Source organism: Oncorhynchus nerka, linkage group LG7 (genome assembly GCF_034236695.1).
Source record: "Oncorhynchus nerka isolate Pitt River linkage group LG7, Oner_Uvic_2.0, whole genome shotgun sequence".
NCBI classification, from domain to species: Eukaryota; Metazoa; Chordata; class Actinopteri; order Salmoniformes; family Salmonidae; genus Oncorhynchus; species Oncorhynchus nerka.
The window spans coordinates 93,095,065-93,122,795 of NC_088402.1; the positions used below are offsets into that span (position 1 = coordinate 93,095,065).

A 27,731-nucleotide genomic window follows, 5' to 3' on the forward strand; every position below is an offset into this window, starting at 1 on the left:
TAGTGTTGTAACAAGGGTGTAGTAACCTAGTGTTGTAACCAGGGTGTAGTAACCTAGTGTTGTAACCAGGGTGTTGTAACCAGGGTGTAGTAACCTAGTGTTGTAATCAGGGTGTTGTAACCTAGTGTTGTAACCAGGGTGTAGTAACCTAGTGTTGTAACCTAGTGTAGTAACCAGGGTGTAGTAGCCTAGTGTTGTAAACAGGGTGTAGTAACCTAGTGTTGTAACCTAGTGTAGTAACCTAGTGTAGTAACCTAGTGTTGTAACCAGGGTGTAGTAACCAGGGTGTTGTAACCTAGTGTTGTAACCAGGGTGTAGTAACCTAGTGCTGTAACCAGGGTGTAGTAACCTAGTGTTGTAACCAGGGTGTAGTAACCTAGTGTTGTAACCAGGGTGTTGTAACCAGGGTGTAGTAACCTAGTGTTGTAACCAGGGTGTAGTAACCTAGTGTTGTAACCTAGTGTTGTAACCAGGGTGTTGTAACCAGGGTGTAGTAACCTAGTGTTGTAACCAGGGTGTAGTAACCAGGGTGTAGTAACCTAGTGTTGTAACCAGGGTGTAGTAACCTAGTGTTGTAACCAGGGTGTAGTAACCAGGGTGTTGTAACCAGGGTGTAGTAACCTAGTGTTGTAAACTAGTGTTGTAACCAGGGTGTAGTAACCTAGTGTTGTAACCAGGGTGTAGTAACCTAGTGTAGTAACCTAGTGTTGTAACCAGGGTGTAGTAACCAGGGTGTAGTAACCTAGTGTTGTAACCAGGGTGTAGTAACCTAGTGTAGTAACCTAGTGTTGTAACCAGGGTGTAGTAACCTAGTGTTGTAACAAGGGTGTAGTAACCTAGTGTTGTAACCAGGGTGTAGTAACCAGGGTGTTGTAACCAGGGTGTAGTAACCAGGGTGTAGTAACCTAGTGTTGTAATCAGGGTGTTGTAACCTAGTGTTGTAACCAGGGTGTAGTAACCTAGTGTTGTAACCTAGTGTAGTAACCAGGGTGTAGTAGCCTAGTGTTGTAAACAGGGTGTAGTAACCTAGTGTTGTAACCTAGTGTAGTAACCTAGTGTAGTAACCTAGTGTTGTAACCAGGGTGTAGTAACCAGGGTGTTGTAACCTAGTGTTGTAACCAGGGTGTAGTAACCTAGTGTTGTAACCAGGGTGTAGTAACCTAGTGTAGTAACCTAGTGTAGTAACCAGGGTGTAGTAACCTAGTGTTGTAACCAGGGTGTAGTAACCTAGTGTAGTAACCTAGTGTTGTAACCAGGGTGTAGTAACCTAGTGTTGTAACCAGGGTGTAGTAACCTAGTGTTGTAACCAGGGTGTAGTAACCAGGGTGTAGTAACCTAGTGTTGTAACCAGGGTGTAGTAACCTAGTGTTGTAACCAGGGTGTAGTAACCAGGGTGTTGTAACCAGGGTGTAGTAACCAGGGTGTAGTAACCTAGTGTTGTAACCAGGGTGTAGTAACCTAGTGTTGTAACCAGGGTGTAGTAACCAGGGTGTAGTAACCTAGTGTTGTAACCAGGGTGTAGTAACCTAGTGTTGTAACCAGGGTGTAGTAACCAGGGTGTTGTAACCAGGGTGTAGTAACCTAGTGTTGTAAACTAGTGTTGTAACCAGGGTGTAGTAACCTAGTGTTGTAACCAGGGTGTAGTAACCTAGTGTAGTAACCTAGTGTAGTAACCTAGTGTTGTAACCAGGGTGTAGTAACCAGGGTGTTGTAACCTAGTGTTGTAACCAGGGTGTAGTAACCTAGTGTTGTAACCAGGGTGTAGTAACCTAGTGTAGTAACCTAGTGTAGTAACCAGGGTGTAGTAACCTAGTGTTGTAACCAGGGTGTAGTAACCTAGTGTAGTAACCTAGTGTTGTAACCAGGGTGTAGTAACCTAGTGTTGTAACCAGGGTGTAGTAACCTAGTGTTGTAACCAGGGTGTAGTAACCAGGGTGTTGTAACCAGGGTGTAGTAACCAGGGTGTAGTAACCTAGTGTTGTAACCAGGGTGTAGTAACCAGGGTGTAGTAACCTAGTGTTGTAACCAGGGTGTAGTAACCTAGTGTTGTAACCAGGGTGTTGTAACCAGGGTGTAGTAACCAGGGTGTAGTAACCTAGTGTTGTAACCAGGGTGTAGTAACCTAGTGTTGTAACCAGGGTATAGTAACCAGGGTGTAGTAACCTAGTGTTGTAACCAGGGTGTAGTAACCTAGTGTAGTAACCTAGTGTTGTAACCAGGGTGTAGTAACCTAGTGTTGTAACTAGGGTGTAGTAACCAGGGTGTAGTAACCTAGTGCTGTAACCAGGGTGTTGTAACCAGGGTGTAGTAACCTAGTGTTGTAACCAGGGTGTAGTAACCTAGTGTTGTAACCAGGGTGTTGTAACCAGGGTGTAGTAACCTAGTGTTGTAACCAGGGTGTAGTAACCTAGTGTAGTAACCTAGTGTTGTAACCAGGGTGTAGTAACCTAGTGTTGTAACAAGGGTGTAGTAACCTAGTGTTGTAACCAGGGTGTAGTAACCAGGGTGTTGTAACCAGGGTGTAGTAACCAGGGTGTAGTAACCTAGTGTTGTAATCAGGGTGTTGTAACCTAGTGTTGTAACCAGGGTGTAGTAACCTAGTGTTGTAACCTAGTGTAGTAACCAGGGTGTAGTAGCTTAGTGTTGTAAACAGGGTGTAGTAACCTAGTGTTGTAACCTAGTGTAGTAACCTAGTGTAGTAACCTAGTGTTGTAACCAGGGTGTAGTAACCAGGGTAACCAGGGTTGTAACCTAGTGTTGTAACCAGGGTGTAGTAACCTAGTGTTGTAACCAGGGTGTAGTAACCTAGTGTAGTAACCTAGTGTAGTAACCAGGGTGTAGTAACCTAGTGTTGTAACCAGGGTGTAGTAACCTAGTGTAGTAACCTAGTGTTGTAACCAGGGTGTAGTAACCTAGTGTTGTAACCAGGGTGTAGTAACCTAGTGTTGTAACCAGGGTGTAGTAACCAGGGTGTAGTAACCTAGTGTTGTAACCAGGGTGTAGTAACCTAGTGTTGTAACCAGGGTGTAGTAACCAGGGTGTTGTAACCAGGGTGTAGTAACCAGGGTGTAGTAACCTAGTGTTGTAACCAGGGTGTAGTAACCTAGTGTTGTAACCAGGGTGTAGTAACCAGGGTGTAGTAACCTAGTGTTGTAACCAGGGTGTAGTAACCTAGTGTTGTAACCAGGGTGTAGTAACCAGGGTGTTGTAACCAGGGTGTAGTAACCTAGTGTTGTAAACTAGTGTTGTAACCAGGGTGTAGTAACCTAGTGTTGTAACCAGGGTGTAGTAACCTAGTGTAGTAACCTAGTGTAGTAACCTAGTGTTGTAACCAGGGTGTAGTAACCAGGGTGTTGTAACCTAGTGTTGTAACCAGGGTGTAGTAACCTAGTGTAGTAACCTAATGTAGTAACTAGGGTGTAGTAACCTAGTGTTGTAACCAGGGTGTAGTAACCTAGTGTAGTAACCTAGTGTTGTAACCAGGGTGTAGTAACCTAGTGTTGTAACCAGGGTGTAGTAACCTAGTGTTGTAACCAGGGTGTAGTAACCAGGGTGTTGTAACCAGGGTGTTGTAACCAGGGTGTAGTAACCAGGGTGTAGTAACCTAGTGTTGTAACCAGGGTGTAGTAACCAGGGTGTTGTAACCAGGGTGTAGTAACCAGGGTGTAGTAACCTAGTGTTGTAACCAGGGTGTAGTAACCAGGGTGTAGTAACCTAGTGTTGTAACCAGGGTGTAGTAACCTAGTGTTGTAACCAGGGTGTTGTAACCAGGGTGTAGTAACCAGGGTGTAGTAACCTAGTGTTGTAACCAGGGTGTAGTAACCTAGTGTTGTAACCAGGGTATAGTAACCAGGGTGTAGTAACCTAGTGTTGTAACCTAGTGTAGTAACCTAGTGTTGTAACCAGGGTGTAGTAACCTAGTGTTGTAACTAGGGTGTAGTAACCAGGGTGTAGTAACCTAGTGTTGTAACCAGGGTGTAGTAACCTAGTGCTGTAACCAGGGTGTTGTAACCAGGGTGTAGTAACCTAGTGTTGTAACCAGGGTGTAGTAACCTAGTGTTGTAACCAGGGTGTTGTAACCAGGGTGTAGTAACCTAGTGTTGTAACCAGGGTGTAGTAACCTAGTGTTGTAACAAGGGTGTAGTAACCTAGTGTTGTAACCAGGGTGTAGTAACCTAGTGTTGTAACCAGGGTGTTGTAACCAGGGTGTAGTAACCTAGTGTTGTAATCAGGGTGTTGTAACCTAGTGTTGTAACCAGGGTGTAGTAACCTAGTGTTGTAACCTAGTGTAGTAACCAGGGTGTAGTAGCCTAGTGTTGTAAACAGGGTGTAGTAACCTAGTGTTGTAACCAGGGTGTAGTAACCAGGGTGTTGTAACCTAGTGTTGTAACCAGGGTGTAGTAACCTAGTGCTGTAACCAGGGTGTAGTAACCTAGTGTTGTAACCAGGGTGTAGTAACCTAGTGTTGTAACCAGGGTGTTGTAACCAGGGTGTAGTAACCTAGTGTTATAACCAGGGTGTAGTAACCTAGTGTTGTAACCTAGTGTTGTAACCAGGGTGTTGTAACCAGGGTGTAGTAACCTAGTGTTGTAACCAGGGTGTAGTAACCAGGGTGTAGTAACCTAGTGTTGTAACCAGGGTGTAGTAACCTAGTGTTGTAACCAGGGTGTAGTAACCAGGGTGTTGTAACCAGGGTGTAGTAACCTAGTGTTGTAACCTAGTGTTGTAACCAGGGTGTAGTAACCTAGTGTTGTAACCAGGGTGTAGTAACCTAGTGTAGTAACCTAGTGTTGTAACCAGGGTGTAGTAACCAGGGTGTTGTAACCTAGTGTTGTAACCAGGGTGTAGTAACCTAGTGTTGTAACCAGGGTGTAGTAACGTAGTGTAGTAACCTAGTGTAGTAACCAGGGTGTAGTAAACTAGTGTTGTAACCAGGGTGTAGTAACCTAGTGTAGTAACCTAGTGTTGTAACCAGGGTGTAGTAACCTAGTGTTGTAACCAGGGTGTAGTAACCTAGTGTTGTAACCAGGGTGTAGTAACCAGGGTGTTGTAACCAGGGTGTTGTAACCAGGGTGTTGTAACCAGGGTGTAGTAACCAGGGTGTAGTAACCTAGTGTTGTAACCAGGGTGTAGTAACCTAGTGTTGTAACCAGGGTGTAGTAACCAGGGTGTAGTAACCTAGTGTTGTAACCAGGGTGTAGTAACCTAGTGTTGTAACCTAGTGTTGTAACCAGGGTGTAGTAACCTAGTGTTGTAACAAGGGTGTAGTAACCTAGTGTTGTAACCAGGGTGTAGTAACCAGGGTGTTGTAACCAGGGTGTAGTAACCAGGGTGTAGTAACCTAGTGTTGTAATCAGGGTGTTGTAACCTAGTGTTGTAACCAGGGTGTAGTAACCTAGTGTTGTAACCTAGTGTAGTAACCAGGGTGTAGTAGCCTAGTGTTGTAAACAGGGTGTAGTAACCTAGTGTTGTAACCTAGTGTAGTAACCTAGTGTTGTAACCAGGGTGTAGTAACCAGGGTGTTGTAACCTAGTGTTGTAACCAGGGTGTAGTAACCTAGTGCTGTAACCAGGGTGTAGTAACCCAGTGTTGTAACCAGGGTGTAGTAACCTAGTGTTGTAACCAGGGTGTTGTAACCAGGGTGTAGTAACCTAGTGTTGTAACCAGGGTGTAGTAACCTAGTGTTGTAACCTAGTGTTGTAACCAGGGTGTTGTAACCAGGGTGTAGTAACCTAGTGTTGTAACCAGGGTGTAGTAACCAGGGTGTAGTAACCTAGTGTTGTAACCAGGGTGTAGTAACCTAGTGTTGTAACCAGGGTTTAGTAACCAGGGTGTTGTAACCAGGGTGTAGTAACCTAGTGTTGTAACCAGGGTGTAGTAACCTAGTGTAGTAACCTAGTGTTGTAACCAGGGTGTAGTAACCAGGGTGTTGTAACCTAGTGTTGTAACCAGGGTGTAGTAACCTAGTGTTGTAACCAGGGTGTAGTAACCTAGTGTAGTAACCTAGTGTAGTAACCAGGGTGTAGTAACCTAGTGTTGTGACCAGGGTGTAGTAACCTAGTGTAGTAACCTAGTGTTGTAACCAGGGTGTAGTAACCTAGTGTTGTAACCAGGGTGTAGTAACCTAGTGTTGTAACCAGGGTGTAGTAACCAGGGTGTTGTAACCAGGGTGTTGTAACCAGGGTGTTGTAACCAGGGTGTAGTAACCAGGGTGTAGTAACCTAGTGTTGTAACCAGGGTGTAGTAACCTAGTGTTGTAACCAGGGTGTAGTAACCAGGGTGTAGTAACCTAGTGTTGTAACCAGGGTGTAGTAACCTAGTGTTGTAACCAGTGTTGTAACCAGGGTGTAGTAACCTAGTGTTGTAACAAGGGTGTAGTAACCTAGTGTTGTAACCAGGGTGTAGTAACCAGGGTGTTGTAACCAGGGTGTAGTAACCAGGGTGTAGTAACCAGGGTGTAGTAACCTAGTGTTGTAACCAGGGTGTAGTAACCAGGGTGTTGTAACCTAGTGTAGTAACCAGGGTGTTGTAACCAGGGTGTAGTAACATAGTGTTGTAACCAGGGTGTAGTACCCAGGGTGTTGTAACCTAGTGTTGTAACCAGGGTGTAGTAACCTAGTGTTGTAACCAGGGTGTAGTAACCAGGGTGTTGTAACCACCTCTACATCGCTGGTCCTGTACAGCAACAGCACCTCTACATCGCTGGCTGTGCTACTCATGCAGACAACCTGACTCCTAGGTCCTGTACAGCAACAGCACCTCTACATCCTGGTCCTGTACAGCAACAGCACCTCTACATCCTGGTCCTGTACAGCAACAGCAGAGGTAACATCAGTGACTCACAGTTCCTGTCCAACATTCATCTCGTCTCTAACTTCCACCTCCGCCATCTCCCCCCTCCTCCTCCATCCCCCTATCTCTCCCTCCATCCCCCTCCACGCCCCTCTCCCCTCTCCCCTTCCATCTCCCCCTGCTCCTCCATCCCCCTATCTCTCCCTCCATCCCCCTCCACGCCCCTCTCCCCTTCCATCTCCCCCTCCTCCTCCATCCCCCCCTCCTCCTCCATCCCCTATCTCTCCCTCCATCCTCCTCCACACCCCTCTCCCCCTCCATCTCCCCCTCCTCCTCCATCCCCCTATCTCTCCCTCCATCCCCCTCCACACCCCTCCATCTCCCCCTCCTCCTCCATCCCCCTCTCTCCCTCCCTCCATCCCCCTCCACGCCCCTCTCCCCCTCCATCTCCCCCTCCTCCTCCATCCCCCTATCTCTCCCTCCATCCCCTCCACGCCCCTCTCCCCCTCCATCTCCCCTCCTCCTCCATCCCCCCTCCTCCTCCATCCCCTATCTCTCCCTCCATCCCCCTCCATCTCCCCCCCTCCTCCTCCATCCCCCCTCCTCCTCCATCCCCCTATCTCTCCCTCCATCCCCCTCTCTCCCTCCCTCCATCCCCCTCCACGCCCCTCTCCCCTCCATCTCCCCCTCCTCCTCCATCCCCCTATCTCTCCCTCCATCCTCCTCCACGCCCCTCTCCCCCTCCTCCTCCATCCCCTATCTCTCCCTCCATCCCCCTCCACGCCCCCTCTCCCTCTCATCCCCCTCCTCCTCCATCCCCCTCTCCCTCCATCCCCCTCCACGCCCCTCTCCCTCTCCATCTCCCCCTCCTCCTCCATCCCCTCCACGCCCCTCTCCCCCTCCATCTCCCCCTCCTCCATCCCCCTCCTCCTCCATCCCCCTATCTCTCCCTCCATCCCCTCTCTCTCCCTCCCTCCATCCCCCTCCACGCCCCTCTCCCCCTCCATCTCCCCCTCCTCCTCCATCCCCTATCTCTCCCTCCATCCTCCTCCACGCCCCTCTCCCCCTCCTCCTCCATCCCCCTATCTCTCCCTCCATCCCCCTCCACGCCCCTCTCCCTCTCCATCCCCCTCCTCCTCCATCCCCCCCTCCCTCCATCCCCCTCCACGCCCCTCTCCCTCTCCATCTCCCCCTCCTCCTCCATCCCCCTCCACGCCCCTCTCCCTCTCCATCTCCCCCTCCTCCTCCATCCCCCTATCTCTCCCTACATCCCCCTCCACGCCCCTCTCCCTCTCCATCTCCCCCTCCTCCTCTATCCCCCTATCTCTCCCTCCATGCCCCTCTCCCCCTCCTCCTCTATCCCCTATCTCTCCCTACATCCCCCTCCACGCCCCTCTCCCCTCCATCTCCCCCTCCTCCTCCACCCCCTCCTCCTCCATCCCCTATCTCTCCCTCCATCCCCTCCACCCCCTCCCCTCCTCCTCTCCATCCCCCTCCTCCTCCATCCCCTATCTCTCCCTCCATCCCCCTCTCTCCCTCCCTCCATCCCCCTCCACGCCCCTCTCCCCCTCCATCTCCCCCTCCTCCTCCATCCCCCTATCTCTCCCTCCATCCTCCTCCACGCCCCTCTCCCCCTCCTCCTCCATCCCCCTATCTCTCCCTCCATCCCCCTCCACGCCCCTCTCCCTCTCCATCCCCCTCCTCCTCCATCCCCCTCTCCCTCCATCCCCCTCCACGCCCCTCTCCCTCTCCATCTCCCCCTCCTCCTCCATCCCCCTCCACGCCCCTCTCCCTCTCCATCTCCCCCTCCTCCTCCATCCCCCTATCTCTCCCTACATCCCCCTCCACGCCCCTCTCCCTCTCCATCTCCCCTCCTCCTCTATCCCCCTATCTCTCCCTCCATGCCCCTCTCCCCCTCCTCCTCCATCCCCCTATCTCTCCCTACATCCCCCTCCACGCCCCTCTCCCTCTCCATCTCCCCCTCCTCCTCCATCCCCCTATCTCTCCCTACATCCCCCTCCACGCCCCTCTCTCCATCTCCCCCTCCTCCTCCATCCCCCTATCTCTCCCTCTCCCCCTCCTCCCCCTCCTCCTCCATCCCCCTCCACGCCCCTCTCCCCCTCCCCATCTCTCCTCCACAGATAGATTCTACCCGGAGTGGCAGGGTAGCCTAGTGTAACCAGAGCGCTGGACTAGTAACTGAAAAGGTTGCTAGATCAAATCCCCGAACTGACAAGGTACAAATCTGTCGTTCTGCCCCTGAACAGGCAGTTAACCCACTGTTCCTAGGCCGTCATTGTAAAATAAGAATTTGTTCTTAAACTGACTTGCCTAGTTAAATAAAGGTAATAAAATAAACTATAGACAATAGATACTATCAGCAACAGATACTATAGACAACAGATACTATAGACAACAAGTAGATGGTGTATGTATGTTACCAATGTATTCCTGTATAGGTCAAATGAGGCAGAAATACCAAGCTGTAGTTAGTCACATGCTGACTCATCATTACTAACACACAGGGAAAATCAAGGATCCAAATACCGAAACAACATAAACCCAACAATATAGCACTTTTTTTTGTTGTCGCTGCACCTGTGAGATGATGTGATCATGTGATGCTAGCATGTGCCTCTTCTGCGTTTCTCTATCTTTACCTTGGCGTCCAGCGGCAGCGGCGGGAGGAAGAGGAGGAGGAGGAGGGTCGGGGAGACAGACAGCAGGAGGAGCACGGAGCTGGAGTTAGTCGTCAAAAGGCCCGACATCCTTCAGGAGAAACGAGGCTGCCCCAACGAAGAGAAGACAAACAATGACTATCACCCAGAGGAGCCAGACAGGGAGAGATGAAAACGAGAGGGAGGGAGGAGCTAAACATCCTGAGAGAAGGGAGGGGGACAAGGGAGAAGACAGGAGGGAGGGACATGTGAGAGGGAAGGGAGGAGAGAAGAAGAAGAGAGAGGGAAGATGAGCGCCCTGGAAAATATGCCTTGAGGAAACGAATGTCAGAAGATACACTGACCTTGAATATCAGACTGTTATTATACTGTATGAATGACATTTTGTGAATTAAATATTATTTTTGTGTCAAATCGCCAATTGGCAACCCATCCCTTGTGGGATTAATTGACACATAACCAAACATTACAATAATTCACCATGGTAATTATGTAATCACTCTTCTTCCAGTGTTCTCTATATTGCGCATTGCATAAAGAGTGTAAATAATCAATAAATAACAGCAAATAAGGTTATCCAAACAATACTTTTATTTCTAGAGCAGTAAAATAATACACAAACATACAGTTGAAGTCGGAAGTTTACATACACCTTAGCCAAATACATTTAAACTCAGTTTTTCACAATTCCTGACATTTAATCTGAGTAAAGATTCCCTGTCTTAGGTCAGTTAGGATCACCACTTTATTTTAAGAATGTGAAATGTCAGAATAATAGTAGAGAAAATTATTTATTTCAGCTTTAATTTCTTTCATCACATTCCCGGTGGGTCAGAAGTTTACATACACTCAATTAGTATTTAGTAGCATTGCCTTTAAACTGTTCAACTTGGGTCAAATGTTTCGGTAGCCTTCCACAAGCTTCCCAAAATACACTTTTTCAGTTCTGCCCACAAATGTTCTTTTGTATTGAGGTAAGGGCTTTGTGATGGCCACTCCAATACCATGACTTTTTTGTCCTTAAGCCATTTTGCCTCAATTTTGGCATGCTTGGTATGCATGTCCATTTGGAAGACCCATTTGCGACCAAGCTTTAACTTCCTGACTGATGTCTTGAGATGTTGCTTCAAAATTATCCACATCATTTTCCTGCCTCATGATGCCATCTATTTTGTGAAGTGCACCAGTCCCTCCTGTAGCAAAGCACCCCCACAACATGATGCTGCCACCTCCGTGCTTCACGGTTGGGATGGGGTTCTTCAGCTTGCAAGCCTCCCCCTTCAGTGTTCTAAAAATCTCTGAAGCTGAAGACTTACATTTCCCTCACTAACTTTAAGCATCAGCTGTCTGAGCAGCTCACCGATCGCTGCAGCTGTACATAGTCCATCTGTAAATAGCCCACCAAATCTACCTCCCTCATCCCCATATTGTTTTTATTTACTTTTCTGCTCTTTTGCACACCAGTATCACTACTTACACATCATCATCTGATAATTTATCACTCCAGTGTTAATTTGCTAAATTGTAATTACTTTGCTACTATGGCCTATTTATTGCCTTACCTCCTCATGCCATTTGCACTCACTGTTATATAGACCTTCTTTTTTTCCCATTGTATTATTGACTGTACGTTTGTTTATTCCATGTGTAACTTTGTGTTGTTGTATGTGTCACACTGCTATGCTTTATCTTGGCCAGGTCGCAGTTGTAAATGAGAACTTGTTCTCAACTGGCCTACCTGGTTAAATAAAGGTGAAATAAAATAAATAAATAAAAACTGTATATATATATATATATATTACCGTTCAAAAGTTTGGGGTCAGTTAGAAATGTCACATTTTTAAAAAGAAAAGCACATTTTATGTCCAATAAAATAACATCAAATTGATCAAAATACAGTGTAGACATTGTTAATGTTGTAAATGACTATTGTAGCTGGAAACAGCTGATTTTTATGGAATATCTAAACAGCTGATCACTCCTTTTTCCAAATGGAATATCTCAGCAACCATCACTCCTTGTTCCAATGGCACGTTGTGTTAGCTAATCCAGTACAGAGGCCCATTATCAGCAACCATCACTCCTGTGTTCTAATGGCCTGTGTTCAGCAACCATCACTCCTGTGTTCTAATGGCACGTTGTTAGTTAATTAGTTAACTCCTGTGTTCCAAGTTAGTTATCATTTTAAAACTCCTGGCTAATTGATCATTCAGCAAAACCCTTTTGCAATTATGCCCATTATCAGCAACCATCACTCCTGTGTTCTAAACTGAAAATCATTTTAAAGGCTAATTGTACTAATTAAACTGTTGTGCTGAAGCAATAAAACTGGCCTTCTTTGAGTATCACTTTAGTTGAGTATCTGGAGCATCAGCATTTGTGGGTTCGATTACAGGTTCCAAATGTCCAGAAGGATTACTGATTAGCTCCTTTTTCCAATTTTCATCCAAAATGACATACCCAAATCTAACTGCCTGAAGCTCAGGACCTGAACCCGAAGAAGTTAATAATACTCTCCGTCTCCTCTAATAATACTCCCCCATCCCCTCTAACAATACTCCCTCGTCTCCTCTAATAGTACTATATCCCCTCTAACAATACTCACCGTCTCCTCTAACAATACTCCCCCATCCCCTCTAACAATACTCCCCCATCCCCTCTAACAATACTCCCTCGTCTCCTCTAATAGTACTATATCTCCTCTAACAATACTCCCCATCCCCTCGAACAATACTCCCCATCCCCTCGAACAATACTCCATCATCTCCTCTAACAATACTCCCCTATCTCCTCTAACAATGATCCCCCATCCCCTCGAACAATACTCCCTCATCTCCGCTAACAATACTCCCACATCCTCTCGAACAATACTCCCTCATCTCCGCTAACAATACTCCCCCATCCTCTCGAACAATACTCCCTCATATCCTCTAACAATACTCCGTCATCCCCTCTAACAATACTCCCACATCCCCTCTAACAATACTTCCCCATCCCCTCTAACAATACTCCCCCATCCCATCTGACAATACTCCCTCAGCTCCTCTAACAATACTCCCTCAGCTCCTCTAACAATACTCCCCCATCTCCTCTAACAATACTCTCTTGTCTACTCTAACAGTACTATGTCTCCTCTAACAATACTCCCCATCTCCTCTAACAATACTCCCCACCCCTCTAACAATACTCCCCACCCCCCTCTAACAATACTCCCCATCTCCTCTAATAGTAATATATCTCCTCTAACAATACTCCCCCACCCCCTCTAACAATACTACCCCATCTCCTCTAATAGTACTATATCTCATCTAACAATACTACCCCATCTCCTCTAATAGTACTATATCTCCTCTAACAATACTCCCCAACCCCCTCTAACAATACTACCCCATCTCCTCTAATAGTACTATATCTCCTCTAACAATACTTCACATCTCCTCCCCATAGGCGACGATGTTGCCGGTGATGTCTGGTGAGGACCTGCCTTGCAAGAGGCCTACAAGCCCTCAGTCCAGCCTCTCTCAGCCTATTGCAGACAGTCTGAGCACTGATGGAGGGATTGTGCGTTCCTGGTGTAACTCGGGCAGTTGTTGTTGCCGTCCTGTAGCTATCCCGCAGGTGTGACGTTTGGATGTACCGATCCTGTGCAGGTGTTGTTACACGTGGCCTGCCACTGTGAGGATGATCAGCTGTCCGTCCTGTCTCCCTGTAGCGCTGTCTTAGGCGTCTCACAGTACGAACATTGCAATTTATTGCAGTCCTCATGCCTCCTTGCAGCACGTTCACGCAGATGAGCAGGGACCCTGGGCATCGTTCTTTTGGAGTTTTTCATTCAGTAGAAAGGCCTCTTTAGTGTCCTAAGTTTTCCCCATCTCCTCTAATAATGCTCTCCATCTCCTCTAATAATGCTCCCCGTCTCCTCTAATAATAATATATCCTACTAATAATGCTCCCCGTCTCCTCTAATAATAATATATCCTAATAATGCTCCCCGTCTCCTCTAATAATAATATATCCTACTAATAATGCTCCCCGTCTCCTCTAATAATAATATATCCTACTAATAATGCTCCCCGTCTCCTCTAATAATAATATATCCTGATAATGCTCCCCGTCTCCTCTAATAATAATATATCCTGATAATGCTCTCCGTCTCCTCTAATAATAATATATCCTGATAATGCTCTCCGTCTCCTCTAATAATAATATATCCTGATAATGCTCTGTCTCCTCTAATAATAATATATCCTAATAATGCTCTCCATCTCCTCTAATAATAATATATCCTGATAATGCTCTCCGTCTCCTCTAATAATAATATATCCTGATAATGCTCTGTCTCCTCTAATAATAATATATCCTGATAATGCTCTGTCTCCTCTAATAATAATATATCCTAATAATGCTCCCCGTCTCCTCTAATAATGCTCTCCTTCTCCTCTAATAATGCTCTCCATCTCCTCTAATAATGCTCTCCATCTCCTCTAATAATGCTCTCCATCTCCTCTAATAATGCTCTCCATCTCCTCTAATAATGCTCTCCTTCTCCTCTAATAATGCTCTCCATCTCCTCTAATAATGCTCTCCGTCTCCTCTAATAATGCTCCCTGTCTCCTCTAATAATGCTCTCCGTCTCCTGTTCTTGTTTTCCTTTCCTTAACTTCTCCCCATGGAATTAGATAGAAAGATGAGATACTAGCTGTGTCCTTATGGTAGAAAGATGAGATACTAGCTGTGTCCTTATGGTAGAAAGATGAGATACTAGCTGTGTCCTTATGGTAGAAAGATGAGATACTAGCTGTGTCCTTATGGTAGAAAGATGAGATACTAGCTGTGTCCTTATGGTAGAAAGATGAGATACTAGCTGTGTCCTTATGGTAGAAAGATGAGATACTAGCTGTGTCCTTATGGTAGAAAGATGAGATACTAGCTGTGTCCTTATGGTAGGAAGATGAGATACTAGCTGTGTCCTTATGGTAGAAAGATGAGATACTAGCTGTGTCCTTATGGTAGAAAGATGAGATACTAGCTGTGTCCTTATGGTAGGAAGATGAGATACTAGCTGTGTCCTTATGGTAGCATGGGCAGCACCATTGAGACCATCTCCATTTTAGAGTAGACAATTACATTTTCTTCTTGTGTGTTTAAAAAAAATAAAAAGCTTAAACCTTGTGTCATTCATTGTTCTGAATCTATTATCCTGTATAAATAGATATATTAATTGAATGCAATGGCCACTGACAGGGTCACTAAGCACAGGTGCAACGCGGTCATTATGGATCATCACATCTCTAACAGAAACTCCAGCACAAGAACCACTCGGGGGAAAAGTTGATCCTAAAAATTATTACAATTTCAAACCATAACGGCACATAAAATAAAAAAACATTTTACAAAAGGTGAACAAAAAATATTTTATTATAAGAGTTACAATGATTCCGTTTCCATAATAAGAGCAAAGTATTACAGTATAAAATGGTATTGGCATTAGATGTATGTGCTTTAGATAGAGAAAGTAAAGAACATGACTATAATTATACAATTGAACAGTCGTAAGATATCAATGCTCAGAAACGTAATATTGCTTTAAATGAGAGAGGTTTGAGGGTGATACATACAACCAATAAATATAACAAGGCAACCGTAAACATGTTGTCCCCCACAAATGATGCAGCGCAGGACACCCGCTTGTTCAAAGTTTGGAATTTCAGTTGATTACTATAGCGCCTATCAGTGTAGTTTTTTGGGCCTATCAATGTAGTTTTTGGGGCCTATCAGTGTAGTTTTTTGGGCCTATCCGTGTAGTTTTGGGGCCTATCAGTGTAGATTTTGGGGCCTATCAGTGTAGTTTCTTGGGGCCTATCAGTGTAGTTTTGGGGCCTATCAGTGTAGGTTTTGGGGCCTATCAGTGTAGATTTTGGGGCCTATCAGTGTAGATTTTGGGGCCTATCAATGTAGATTTTGGGGCCTATCAGTGTAGATTTTGGTGCCTATCAGTGTCGTTTTTTAAATGCCGGATCTCTATGGCAAGACGCATCAATCAAGTTTCATCAAATTGGGGCGAGAGGTGGCGCGTGATATTACGCGTGACTAATGTACGAACGGACAGAGACAGATCCAGCCCCCCTCTGATTTCATCGTGGGGGACAATAATAAGCTAAATAAAAAGGACAGAGCCCTCCACACAACCTGTCCAATCAGAGCCCTCCACACAACCTGTCCAATCAGAGCCCTCCACACAACCTGTCCAATCAGAGCCCTCCACACAACCTGTCCAATCAGAGCCCTCCACACAACCTGTCCAATCAGAGCCCTCCACACAACCTGTCCAATCAGAGCCCTCCACACAACCTCTCCGATCAGAGCCCTCCACACAACCTCTCCGATCAGAGCCCTCCACACAACCTCTCCGATCAGAGCCCTCCACACAACCTCTCCGATCAGAGCCCTCCACACAACCTGTCCAATCAGAGCCCTCCACACAACCTGTCCAATCAGAGCCCTCCACACAACCTGTCCAATCAGAGCCCTCCACACAACCTGTCCAATCAGAGCCCTCCACACAACCTGTCCAATCAGAGCCCTCCACACAACCTCTCCGATCAGAGCCCTCCACACAACCTGTCCAATCAGAGCCCTCCACACAACCTGTCCAATCAGAGCCCTCCACACAACCTGTCCGATCAGAGCCCTCCACACAACCTCTCCGATCAGAGCCCTCCACACAACCTGTCCAATCAGAGCCCTCCACACAACCTGTCAATCAGAGCCCTCCACACAACCTGTCCAATCAGAGCCCTCCACACAACCTCTCCAATCAGAGCCCTCCACACAACCTGTCCAATCAGAGCCCTCCACACAACCTCTCCAATCAGAGCCCTCCACACAACCTGTCCAATCAGAGCCCTCCACACAACCTCTCCAATCAGAGCCCTCCACACAACCTGTCCAATCAGAGCCCTCCACACAACCTGTCCAATCAGAGCCCTCCACACAACCTGTCCAATCAGAGCCCTCCACACAACCTGTCCAATCAGAGCCCTCCACACAACCTCTCCAATCAGAGCCCTCCACACAACCTCTCCAATCAGAGCCCTCCACACAACCTCTCCAATCAGAGCCCTCCACACAACCTCTCCAGTCAGAGCTCTCCACACAACCTGTCCAATCAGAGCCCTCCACACAACCTCTCCGATCAGAGCCCTCCACACAACCTCTCCGATCAGAGCCCTCCACACAACCTGTCCAATCAGAGCCCTCCACACAACCTGTCCAATCAGAGCCCTCCACACAACCTGTCCAATCAGAGCCCTCCACACAACCTCTCCGATCAGAGCCCTCCACACAACCTGTCCAATCAGAGCCCTCCACACATCCTCTCCAATCAGAGCCCTCCACACAACCTCTCCAATCAGAGCCCTCCACACAACCTCTCCAATCAGAGCCCTCCACACAACCTCTCCAATCAGAGCCCTCCACACAACCTCTCCAATCAGAGCCCTCCACACAACCTCTCCAATCAGAGCCCTCCACACAACCTCTCCAATCAGAGCCCTCCCACAACCTCTCCAGTCAGAGCCCTCCACACAACCTGTCCAATCAGAGCCCTCCACACAACCTCTCCAATCAGAGCCCCACACAACCTGTCCAATCAGAGCCCTCCACAACCTGTCCAAAGAGGCCCTCCACACAACCTGTCCAATCAGAGCCCTCCACACAACCTGTCCAATCAGAGCCCTCCACACAACCTGTCCAATCAGAGCCCTCCACACAACCTGTCCAATCAGAGCCCTCCACACAACCTCTCCGATCAGTCTTGCGAGAAAGACAGCTTGATGAGTAGGTTCTGTCTCGTATGACTGTTGGGTGTATTACTAACCACGATCAAAAAAGGCAACAGAAAACATGTAGTCCCCTACGAACGATGCAGGGCCCCACCTTGGGCCAATCGTTTTTTTTTATTTTTATAAATGCCGGATCTCTATGGCAAGACGCGTCATTCCCCCAAGTTTTGTCAAAATCGGGGACAGTGGTGTCTGAGATATAGCGTGGGTTAGACAGACTCATTTCCCTTAGTACGTGTGCCAAATTTCTGCACTCTTGAGTGAAACAGATCAAGAGATATAAACATGTGCCTGTTATAGCGCCACCGTGTGGTCGATACTGAATGTTCTTGCATATGTTTAGTCTCGACAGTGTTTGCAACATGTGGAACAAATTGATTTTCAATACGAATATCCTTGACTGATTGACATGCATTTATGTGCCAGACCACACCCACATTTGTTTATTGGCCAATAGCGTCCATGTTGTTTTCGGTACTAGTCTGGAAAATACTGTGTTAAGAGACTTTTGTCCATAGATGCTACATACCAAGTTTCGTGCAGATCGGTCATTCGGTGCCAGAAGCGATGTCGTTTTACGTGTGCTTCATAAAATTCAAAATGGCAGACAATTCTTTATGGCAGACCTTATGGGTACCTGAGGCAAATGTGTTTCTTGTGAGGAGAGGGACCTATATACCAAATCCCATGACTTTAGGTCAAACAGGGTGAGGGGCGTGACCTTTCAAAGTTTTCATTTACATTCGATGTTATAGCGCCACCATCTGGCCAATCAGTGTTCATTTTTATATGCCGGATCTCTATGGCAAGATGCATCATTCACCTGAATTTTCATCAAAATCGTGGCAGCGCTGTGTGAGATATCGCGTGTGACTAAAGTAGGAACGTACAGACGGAGACAGATCCACAGTGCGACAATAGTACTTAACTTGGCTGGCCAACTGTGTGGTGAATTAACCATTGGCATTACAACATACAGGAAACAACGATGAGGTTAAAGTAAGCTAGCTTTGTCCTGCTGCTGATGAAAAGTCTTCGCAGAAAACCTAACTGAACGGTGCATCCCAAAATGGGACCATACACCTTATATAGTGCACTGCTTTTGACCAGAGCCCTATGGCACCCTATATAGTGCACTACTTTAGACCAGAGCCCTATGGCACCCTATATAGTGCACTACTTTAGACCAGAGCCCTATGGCACCCTATATAGAGCACTACTTTAGACCAGAGCCCTATGGCACCCTATATAGTGCACTACTTTAGACCAGAGCCCTATGGCACCCTATATAGTGCACTACTTTAGACCAGAGCCCTATGGCACCTTATATAGTGCACTGCTTTAGACCAGAGCCCTATGGCACCTTATATAGTGCACTACTTTAGACCAGAGCCCTATGGCACCCTATGTAGTGCACTACTTTAGACCAGAGCCCTATGGCACCTTATATAGTGCACTACTTTAGACCAGAGCCCTATGGCACCCTATGTAGTGCACTACTTTAGACCAGAGCCCTATGGCACCCTATATAGTGCACTACTTTAGACCAGAGCCTGGGCACTATATAGGAATAGGGTGCCACTTGGGACGCACCCTTTAATTAGCCTACTACACCAAGTGTAGTGACCCGTTGTTAAATCAAACAGCTGAGAGGTTTTGTAAGAATCAATATTTTAAAAAAGGTTGGATTCTGAATTATTTATGAATGTCAAAAGATGAAAATAAGATCCACGGCAACAGAGGACAGTTAAATGAACCACGGCAACAGAGGACAGTTAAATGAACCACGGTGAGGACAGTTAAATGAACCACGGTGAGGACAGTTAAATGAACCACGGTGAGGACAGTTAAATGAACCACGGTGAGGACAGTTAAATGAACCACAGTGAGGACAGTTAAATGAACCACGGTGAGGACAGCTGAATGAACCACAGTGAGGACAGCTGAATGAACCACGGTGAGGACAGTTAAATGAACCACAGTGAGGACAGCTGAATGAACCACGGTGAGGACAGTTAAATGAACCACAGTGAGGACAGTTAAATGAACCACAGTGAGGACAGTTAAATGAACCACGGTGAGGACAGTTAAATGAACCACGGTGAGGACAGTTAAATGAACCACGGTGAGGACAGTTAAATGAACCACGGTGAGGACAGTTAAATGAACCACGGTGAGGACAGTTAAATGAACCACGGTGAGGACAGTTAAATGAACCACGGTGAGGACAGTTAAATGAACCACGGTGAGGACAGTTAAATGAACCACGGTGAGGACAGTTAAATGAACCACAGTGAGGACAGTTAAATGAACCACAGTGAGGACAGTTAAATGAACCACAGTGAGGACAGTTAAATGAACCACAGTGAGGACAGAGTAGTTTCATAGACATATATTTTGGCAAATACAATGAACTGAGAACAGTCAATGAGTCCAATGTATTTAAAACAAAGATGATATTTACAATAACGTATGACTGATGTTAGCACTAATATTAAAGCCAACATCATCACTGGTCTGATGCATGTTGTGCTTGATGGTACTGTACTCATTGACATTAGGCTGGGGAGGGAGGGAGGGAAAGAGGGAGGGAGGGAAAGAGGGAGGGAGGGAGGGAGGGAGGGAGGGAAAGAGGGAGGGAGGGAGGGAGGGAGGGAGGGAAAGAGGGAGGGAGGGAGGGAGGGAGGGAGGGAAAAGAGGGAGGAGGGAGGGAGGGAAGGAGGGAGGAAAGAGGGAAGGAGGGAGGGAAAGAGGGAGGGAGGGAGGGAAAGAGGGGGGAGGGAGGGAGGGAAAGAGGGAAAGAGGGAGGGAGGGAGGGAAAGAGGGAGGGAGGGAGGGAGGGAGGGAGGGAGGGAGGGAGGGAGGGAGGGAGGGAGGGAGGGAGGGAGGGAGGGAAAGGAGACGGAAAGGCAGAGAGACAGACAGAGAGAAAGGAGAGAGACAGACAGAGAGAAAGGAGAGAGACAGACAGAGAGAAAGGAGAGAGACAGACAGAGAGAAAGGAGAGAGAGAGACAGAGAGAAAGGAGAGAGAGAGACAGAGAGAAAGGAGAGAGAGAGAGAAAGGAGAGAGAGACAGAGAGAGAGAGAGAGAAAGGAGAGAGAGACAGAGAGAAAGGAGAGAGAGACAGAGAGAAAGGAGAGAGAGACAGAGAGAAAGGAGAGAGAGACAGAGAGAAAGAGAGAGAGAAAGGAGAGAGAAAGAAAGAGAGAGAGAAAAAGAGAGAAAGGAGAGAGAGACAAAGAGAGAAAGGAGAGAGAGACAAAGAGAGAAAGGAGAGCGAGACAGAAAGAGAGAGAGAAAGGAGAGAGAAAAATGAGAGAGAAAGGCAGAGAGAGACACACAGGGTGAGAAAGAGAGGGAGAGAGCGAGCGTGACAAAGACAGACAGACAAGTAAGTGAGAATATAAAGAGAGATTTAAAGGCACAGTCACGTCTGCCAAGCAAGCAGAGGCACTAACAATTAGCACCGAGACCAGAACAGTAGTCTTTTATATTTTGCTTTCACAACAACATATGTTCCGTGTCCTCTCTCTCTCTCTCTCTCTCTCTCATCCATGTATGGCTTCAGTTAGAGAGGGGCATGTCCTCTCTCTCTCTCTCTCTCTCTCTCTCTCTCTCTCATCCATGTATGGCTTCAGTTAGAGAGGGGCATGTCCTCTCCAAACTTCATACAGTGGGCAGCGTTCTTGGCTTCAAACACCATCTGGACAACAGGTAGAAGGGCAGGAGAGAAAATAAAAGGAGAGAAAGAAGAGATTTAAGCACATTAGGGAACATCATTAAAAAAAATACCTTTTCACACTGCATTATTCCTAGCCTCAGACTACTACTGGCCCTGTGCTATCTTCACACAAGCAGAGTTATCTGAAACCAACAGTCTTCAACACAAGCAGAGTTATCTGAAACCAACAGTCTTCACACAAGCAGAGTACGGTCTTCACACAAGCAGAGTTATCTGAAACCAACAGTCTTCAACACAAGCAGAGTTATCTGAAACCAACAGTCTTCACACAAGCAGAGTACGGTCTTCACACAAGCAGAGTTATCTGAAACCAACAGTCTTCAACACAAGCAGAGTTATCTGAAACCAACAGTCTTCACAGAGTTATCTGAAACCAACAGTCTTCACACAAGCAGAGTTATCTGAAACCAACAGTCTTCAACACAAGCAGAGTTATCTGAAACCAACAGTCTTCACAGAGTTATCTGAAACCAACAGTCTTCACACAAGCAGAGTTATCTGAAACCAACAGTCTTCAACACAAGCAGAGTTATCTGAAACCAACAGTCTTCACAGAGTTATCTGAAACCAACAGTCTTCACAGAGTTATCTGAAACCAACAGTCTTCAACACAAGCAGAGTTATCTGAAACCAACAGTCTTCAACACAAGCAGAGTTATCTGAAACCAACAGTCTTCACACAAGCAGAGTTATCTGAAACCAACAGTCTTCACAGAGTTATCTGAAACCAACAGTCTTCAACACAAGCAGAGTTATCTGAAACCAACAGTCTTCAACACAAGCAGAGTACGGTCTTCAACACAAGCAGAGTATGGTCTTCAACACAAGCAGAGTACGGTCTTCAACACAAGCAGAGTACGGTCTTCAACACAAGCAGAGTACGGTCTTCAACACAAGCAGAGTACGGTCTTCAACACAAGCAGAGTACGGTCTTCAACACAAGCAGAGTACGGTCTTCAACACAATCAGAGTTATCTGAAACCAAAACGGTCAACTTTTATGGGAAAATTCTAATTAGGTAACAAAGTAACTGATTGGTTAGCCCCGAAAAGTCGGTGCTAAGCCTCGCTCCAGAGCAAGCTAGAGGATCACAATGGAAATAAGTCCCAGACTTTATTGTGTGTTATCCTCTATGATTTTATTCATGTGTATGTATGACTTTAAAGTTGTATGTGTGCTTGTTTTTCTTCTTTTTTTTTTTAAATGGTCAGCTAGCCCTGGGCTAAGGTTGGTGCTAACCCTGCTCTAGAGGACAGCCAGCTAGACCTGGGCTAAGGTTGGTGCTAACCCTGCTCTAGAGCACAGCCAGCTAGCCCTGGGCTAAGGTTGGTGCTAACCCTGCTCTAGAGCACAGCCAGCTAGCCCTGGGCTAAGGTTGGTGCTAACCCTGCTCTAGAGCACAGCCAGCTAGCCCTGGGCTAAGGTTGGTGCTAACCCTGCTCCAGAGCACAGCCAGCTAGCTCTGGGCTAAGGATGGTGCTAACCCTGCTCTAGAGCACAGTCAGCTAGCCCTAGGCTAAGGTTGGTGCTAACCCTGCACCAGAGCACAGCCAGCTAGCCCTGGGCTAAGGTTGGTGCTAACCCTGCTCTAGAGCAGTCAGCTAGCCCTGGGCTAAGGTTGGTGCTAACCCTGCACCAGAGCACAGCCAGCTAGCCCTGGGCTAAGGTTGGTGCTAACCCTGCTCTAGAGCAGTCAGCTAGCCCTGGGCTAAGGTTGGTGCTAACCCTGCTCTAGAGCACAGCCAGCTAGCCCTGGGCTAAGGTTGGTGCTAACCCTGCTCTAGAGCAGTCAGCTAGCCCTGGGCTAAGGTTGGTGCTAACCCTGCTCTAGAGCAGTCAGCTAGCCCTGGGCTAAGGTTGGTGCTAACCCACTTTAGAAATGTACAAGTATGAACACTCTTATCCCCGGGTTAAAACCACCCTTAGAAAGTGTCTGACTCCGATACAGCTTAGCCTCTGTAGCTGTGTAGCCTCTGTAGCTGTGTAGCCTCTGTAGCTGTGTAGCCTCTGTAGCTGTGTAGCCTCTGTAGCTGTGAAGCCCCTGTAGCTGTGAAGCCCCTGTAGCTGTGTAGCCCCTGTAGCTGTGAAGCCCCTGTAGCTGTGTAGCCTCTGTAGCTGTGTAGCCTCTGTAGCTGTGAAGCCCCTGTAGCTGTGAAGCCCCTGTAGCTGTGAAGCCCCTGTAGCTGTGTAGCCTCTGTAGCTGTGTAGCCTCTGTAGCTGTGTAGCCTCTGTAGCTGTGTAGCTGTGTGTACGTACTGAATGTAAATGTTATATATTAAAAAGGTAAATGATAAACATAGCCCTAGAATAGTAGATCTCTGTTGTTGTCTCAAAATTGAGTCGGTACACAACCTTTTAATTATATTGTTCTTGTTTTAAATGTAGTTCTGCGCTTGTCTATTAATGTAGCGTCCTTCTCTCATCCCGGGATTTATGGTATTACTAGCATAGCACACAAGGGGGCGCAAAAAAAAACACATTGTCCATCTATTACCAGAATGCTAACAAAATTAGCAAAAACTTGTAGCGAAATTGTGGACATTTACAAGCGAAAAGTGAACTAGTGAAAATGTGAAAATGAACAAAGTTGTGTTGCAAACTTTTCCGATTTGACCTCTCACCTGGTTGTGGACGTAGGCCTGACAGGAGTAACACCACACCGACAGGTCAGCGAAGCTCAGCACCAGCCGGTGTTCTGACGCCACGCCGTGGGTTAACATGTGCTGGTTGACATAGCGACCACAGTACACCTTGACATAGCGAAGAGTAAAAACACTAGTCAAGAGAATGGCATGTTACATCTCGCTATGATGTCCAAACACTAAATCGAGGACAACAAAGTTAATTGTATATCTTATTGCCGACAATATATTTTTCTTCATACTAAGAAGAGCGTTGCTTTGTGGTTGATAAAGAATTTCTAAAGTTGTTTAAATGAAATGTACATGAATAGAAGTGATTCTGTTAAGATGTAGACGCTGGTCGACCTCTAGACGTGGGTAGAGGTCGACCTCTAGACGCTGGTCGACCTCTAGACGCTGGTCGACCTCTAGACGCTGGTCGACCTCTAGACGTGGGTAGAGGTCGACCTCTAGACGCTGGTCGACCTCTAGACGCTGGTCGACCTCTAGACGTGGGTAGAGGTCGACCTCTAGACGCGGGTAGAGGCCCGACCTCTAGACGCGGGTAGAGGCCCGACCTCTAGACGCGGGTAGAGGCCCGACCTCTAGACGCGGGTAGAGGCCCGACCTCTAGACGCGGGTAGAGGCCCGACCTCTAGACGCGGGTAGAGGCCCGACCTCTAGACGCGGGTAGAGGCCCGACCTCTAGACGCGGGTAGAGGCCCGACCTCTAGACGCGGGTAGAGGCCCGACCTCTAGACGAGGGTCGACCTCTAGACGCGGGTCGACCTCTAGACGCGGGTCGACCTCTAGACGCGGGTCGACCTCTAGACGCGGGTCGACCTCTAGACGCGGGTAGAGGTCCGACCTCTAGACGCGGGTAGAGGTCCGACCTCTAGACGCGGGTAGAGGTCCGACCTCTAGACGCGGGTAGAGGTCCGACCTCTAGACGCGGGTAGAGGTCCGACCTCTAGACGCGGGTAGAGGTCCGACCTCTAGACGCGGGTAGAGGTCCGACCTCTAGACGCGGGTAGAGGTCTGACCTCTAGACGCGGGTAGAGGTCCGACCTCTAGACGCGGGTAGAGGTCCGACCTCTAGACGCGGGTAGAGGTCTGACCTCTAGACGCGGGTACTGGAGATGATGTGAGGTTAAGAGGACAGGAAGTGTCCTTTGTTTCCAGTACCTTGTAGCAGCAGAGACAGATCCAGTTCTCAGTGTCAGTTCCACAGTCCTCACAGGGCCGAAACACATCTATACCTCCAACAGGAACAGGCCTCACTGAGTCTAGGTGGGGGCACCAGGACAGGGGATCCACCACGTACATGGTGCTCTGGGGGGGTTGGAAGAAAAAAAAGGCGAAAATTGCTCTCTTGAAAATACTGAAAAGTTACATGAGATTTCTGCCTCAATCGCAAATTGTTATCTTCGGCGTACTGAGATTTTAGACAATTTTTCTTTTACTTTGTATTTTAGACCTGGAGGGGTTGGATCCACAGTTCTACCGATAACACCTCAACAAATCATAACTTAATATGAAAGGAGAAAATATATATATATTTTTTAAAACAGAATTTCATCTGTACCCCGTCAACATCCTGGTTTCCACAGAACAGCTCAAACACCGGCTCCTTGGAGTAACCAGACGCCCCTTCCACCTCCACCGCACCGCTCTCCTGGTCTCCCTTGGTAACTGGGTCTGAGGCAGCCATGGCGACCGCCTAGGATGGTAATTCAGTAACAATGTATCTAGCCAGTCGAGCCAGTCAATAGGAGAAAAGGTTCACATTTTCAATCATTGATAACGGCAGCGTAGCCTAGTGGTTAGAGCGTTGGACTAGTAACCGGAAGGTTGCAAGTTCAAATCCCCGAGCTGACAAGGTACAAATCTGTCGTTCTGCCCCTGAACAGGCAGTTAACCCACTGTTCCTAGGCCGTCATTGTAAAATAAGAATTTGTTCTTAACTGACTTGCCTGACTTGCCTAGTTAAATAAAGGTAAAATCAAATTTAAAAAACCTTGGTGAAAATAAACCCTGTCTGTTTCTGATGGAGGTCAGAGTCGAAGGCCTGCATTTAAAAAAATGTTATTTAACCTTAATTTAACTAGGCAAGTCAGTTAAGAACAATTTCTTATTTACAATGACGGCCTAGGAACAGTGGGTTAAGTGCCTTGTTCCCTTGTCAGCCTCGGGGGATTCAATCTAGCAACCTTTCGGTTAATTTGTCCAACACTCTAACCACTAGGCTACCTGCTGGTTACTAGTCCAACGCTCTAACCACTAGGCTACCTGCTGGTTACTAGTCCAACGCTCTAACCACTAGGCTACCCTGCCGCAATAACAGTGTAACCAGCTAGCTAGTCAGTAGCATGCAGTTAATGTTATAGCCAGCTAGCTAGTCAGTAGCACGCAGTTAATGTTATAGCCAGCTAGCTAGTCAGTAGCATGCAGTTAATGTTATAGCCAGCTAGCTAGTCAGTAGCATGCAGTTAATGTTATAGCCAGCTAGCTAGTCAGTAGCATGCAGTTAATGTTATAGCCAGCTAGCTAGTCAGTAGCACGCAGTTAATGTTATAGCCAGCTAGCTAGTCAGTAGCATGCAGTTAATGTTATAGCCAGCTAGCTAGTCAGTAACCATTCGGTTAACTAGTCCAACGCTCTAACCACTAGGCTACCCTGCCGCAATAACAGTGTAACCAGCTAGCTAGTCAGTAGCATGCAGTTAATGTTATAGCCAGCTAGCTAGTCAGTCAGTAGCACGCAGTTAATGTTATAGCCAGCTAGCTAGTCAGTAGCATGCAGTTAATGTTATAGCCAGCTAGCTAGTCAGTAGCATGCAGTTAATGTTATAGCCAGCTAGCTAGTCAGTAGCACGCAGTTAATGTTATAGCCAGCTAGCTAGTCAGTAGCATGCAGTTAATGTTATAGCCAGCTAGCTAGTCAGTAGCATGCAGTTAATGTTATAGCCAGCTAGCTAGTCAGTAGCACGCAGTTAATGTTATAGCCAGCTAGCTAGTCAGTAGCATGCAGTTAATGTTATAGCCAGCTAGCTAGTCAGTAGCACGCAGTTAATGTTATAGCCAGCTAGCTAGTCAGTAGCACGCAGTTAATGTTATAGCCAGCTAGCTAGTCAGTAGCATGCAGTTAATGTTATAGCCAGCTAGCTAGTCAGTAGCACGCAGTTAATGTTATAGCCAGCTAGCTAGTCAGTAGCATGCAGTTAATGTTATAGCCAGCTAGCTAGTCAGTAGCATGCAGTTAATGTTATAGCCAGCTAGCTAGTCAGTAGCACGCAGTTAATGTTATAGCCAGCTAGCTAGTCAGTAGCATGCAGTTAATGTTATAGCCAGCTAGCTAGTCAGTAACCATTCGGTTAATGTTATAGCCAGCTAGCTAGTCAGTAGCATGCAGTTAATGTTATAGCCAGCTAGCTAGTCAGTAGCATGCAGTTAATGTTATAGCCAGCTAGCTAGTCAGTAACCATTCGGTTAACTAGTCCAACGCTCTAACCACTAGGCTACCCTGCCGCAATAACAGTGTAACCAGCTAGCTAGTCAGTAGCATGCAGTTAATGTTATAGCCAGCTAGCTAGTCAGTCAGTAGCACGCAGTTAATGTTATAGCCAGCTAGCTAGTCAGTAGCATGCAGTTAATGTTATAGCCAGCTAGCTAGTCAGTAGCATGCAGTTAATGTTATAGCCAGCTAGCTAGTCAGTAGCACGCAGTTAATGTTATAGCCAGCTAGCTAGTCAGTAGCATGCAGTTAATGTTATAGCCAGCTAGCTAGTCAGTAGCATGCAGTTAATGTTATAGCCAGCTAGCTAGTCAGTAGCATGCAGTTAATGTTATAGCCAGCTAGCTAGTCAGTAACCATTCGGTTAATGTTATAGCCAGCTAGCTAGTCAGTAACCATTCGGTTAACTAGTCCAACGCTCTAACCACGAGGCTACCCTCCCGCAATAACAGTGTAACCAGCTAGCTAGTCAGTAGCATGCAGTTAATGTTATAGCCAGCTAGCTAGTCAGTAACCATTCGGTTAACTAGTCCAACGC

At 46.9% G+C, this 27,731-nt stretch overlaps 3 protein-coding genes across 6 annotated transcripts in view; 1 reads left to right on the plus strand and 2 right to left on the minus strand.

Annotated features, from left to right (window-relative positions):
* The window catches only part of pcsk1nl (proprotein convertase subtilisin/kexin type 1 inhibitor, like), a 28,820-nt gene extending 19,181 nt beyond the window's left edge, over positions 1-9,639 (minus strand). Inside the window, exon 1 of the mRNA XM_065020979.1 lies at positions 9,453-9,639. Within this exon, the coding sequence (XP_064877051.1) occupies positions 9,453-9,560 (108 nt within the window). The 5' untranslated portion in view covers positions 9,561-9,639. The remainder of the gene's footprint in view (positions 1-9,452) is intronic.
* Positions 9,640-12,923: 3,284 nt separating this feature from the next.
* LOC135572668 (uncharacterized) lies at positions 12,924-17,329 on the plus strand. The gene is made up of 3 exons (XM_065021109.1): positions 12,924-13,088; positions 15,672-16,238; positions 16,292-17,329. The coding sequence occupies exons 1-3, from the start codon at positions 12,924-12,926 to the stop codon at positions 17,327-17,329; spliced, it is 1,770 nt and encodes a 589-aa protein (XP_064877181.1).
* Positions 17,330-20,713: 3,384 nt separating this feature from the next.
* The window catches only part of hdac6 (histone deacetylase 6), a 48,651-nt gene continuing 41,633 nt past the window's right edge, over positions 20,714-27,731 (minus strand). For 3 of the 4 annotated variants that reach the window (XM_065020983.1, XM_065020981.1, XM_065020980.1), the window contains 4 exons: positions 25,266-25,400; positions 24,866-25,012; positions 23,681-23,809; positions 20,714-21,020 (listed from right to left, as the gene is read on the minus strand). In XM_065020983.1, the coding sequence (XP_064877055.1) occupies positions 20,952-21,020; positions 23,681-23,809; positions 24,866-25,012; positions 25,266-25,400 (480 nt within the window). In that variant the 3' untranslated portion in view covers positions 20,714-20,951. The remainder of the gene's footprint in view (positions 21,021-23,680; positions 23,810-24,865; positions 25,013-25,265; positions 25,401-27,731) is intronic. The other variant, XM_065020982.1, reaches the window with a different exon arrangement.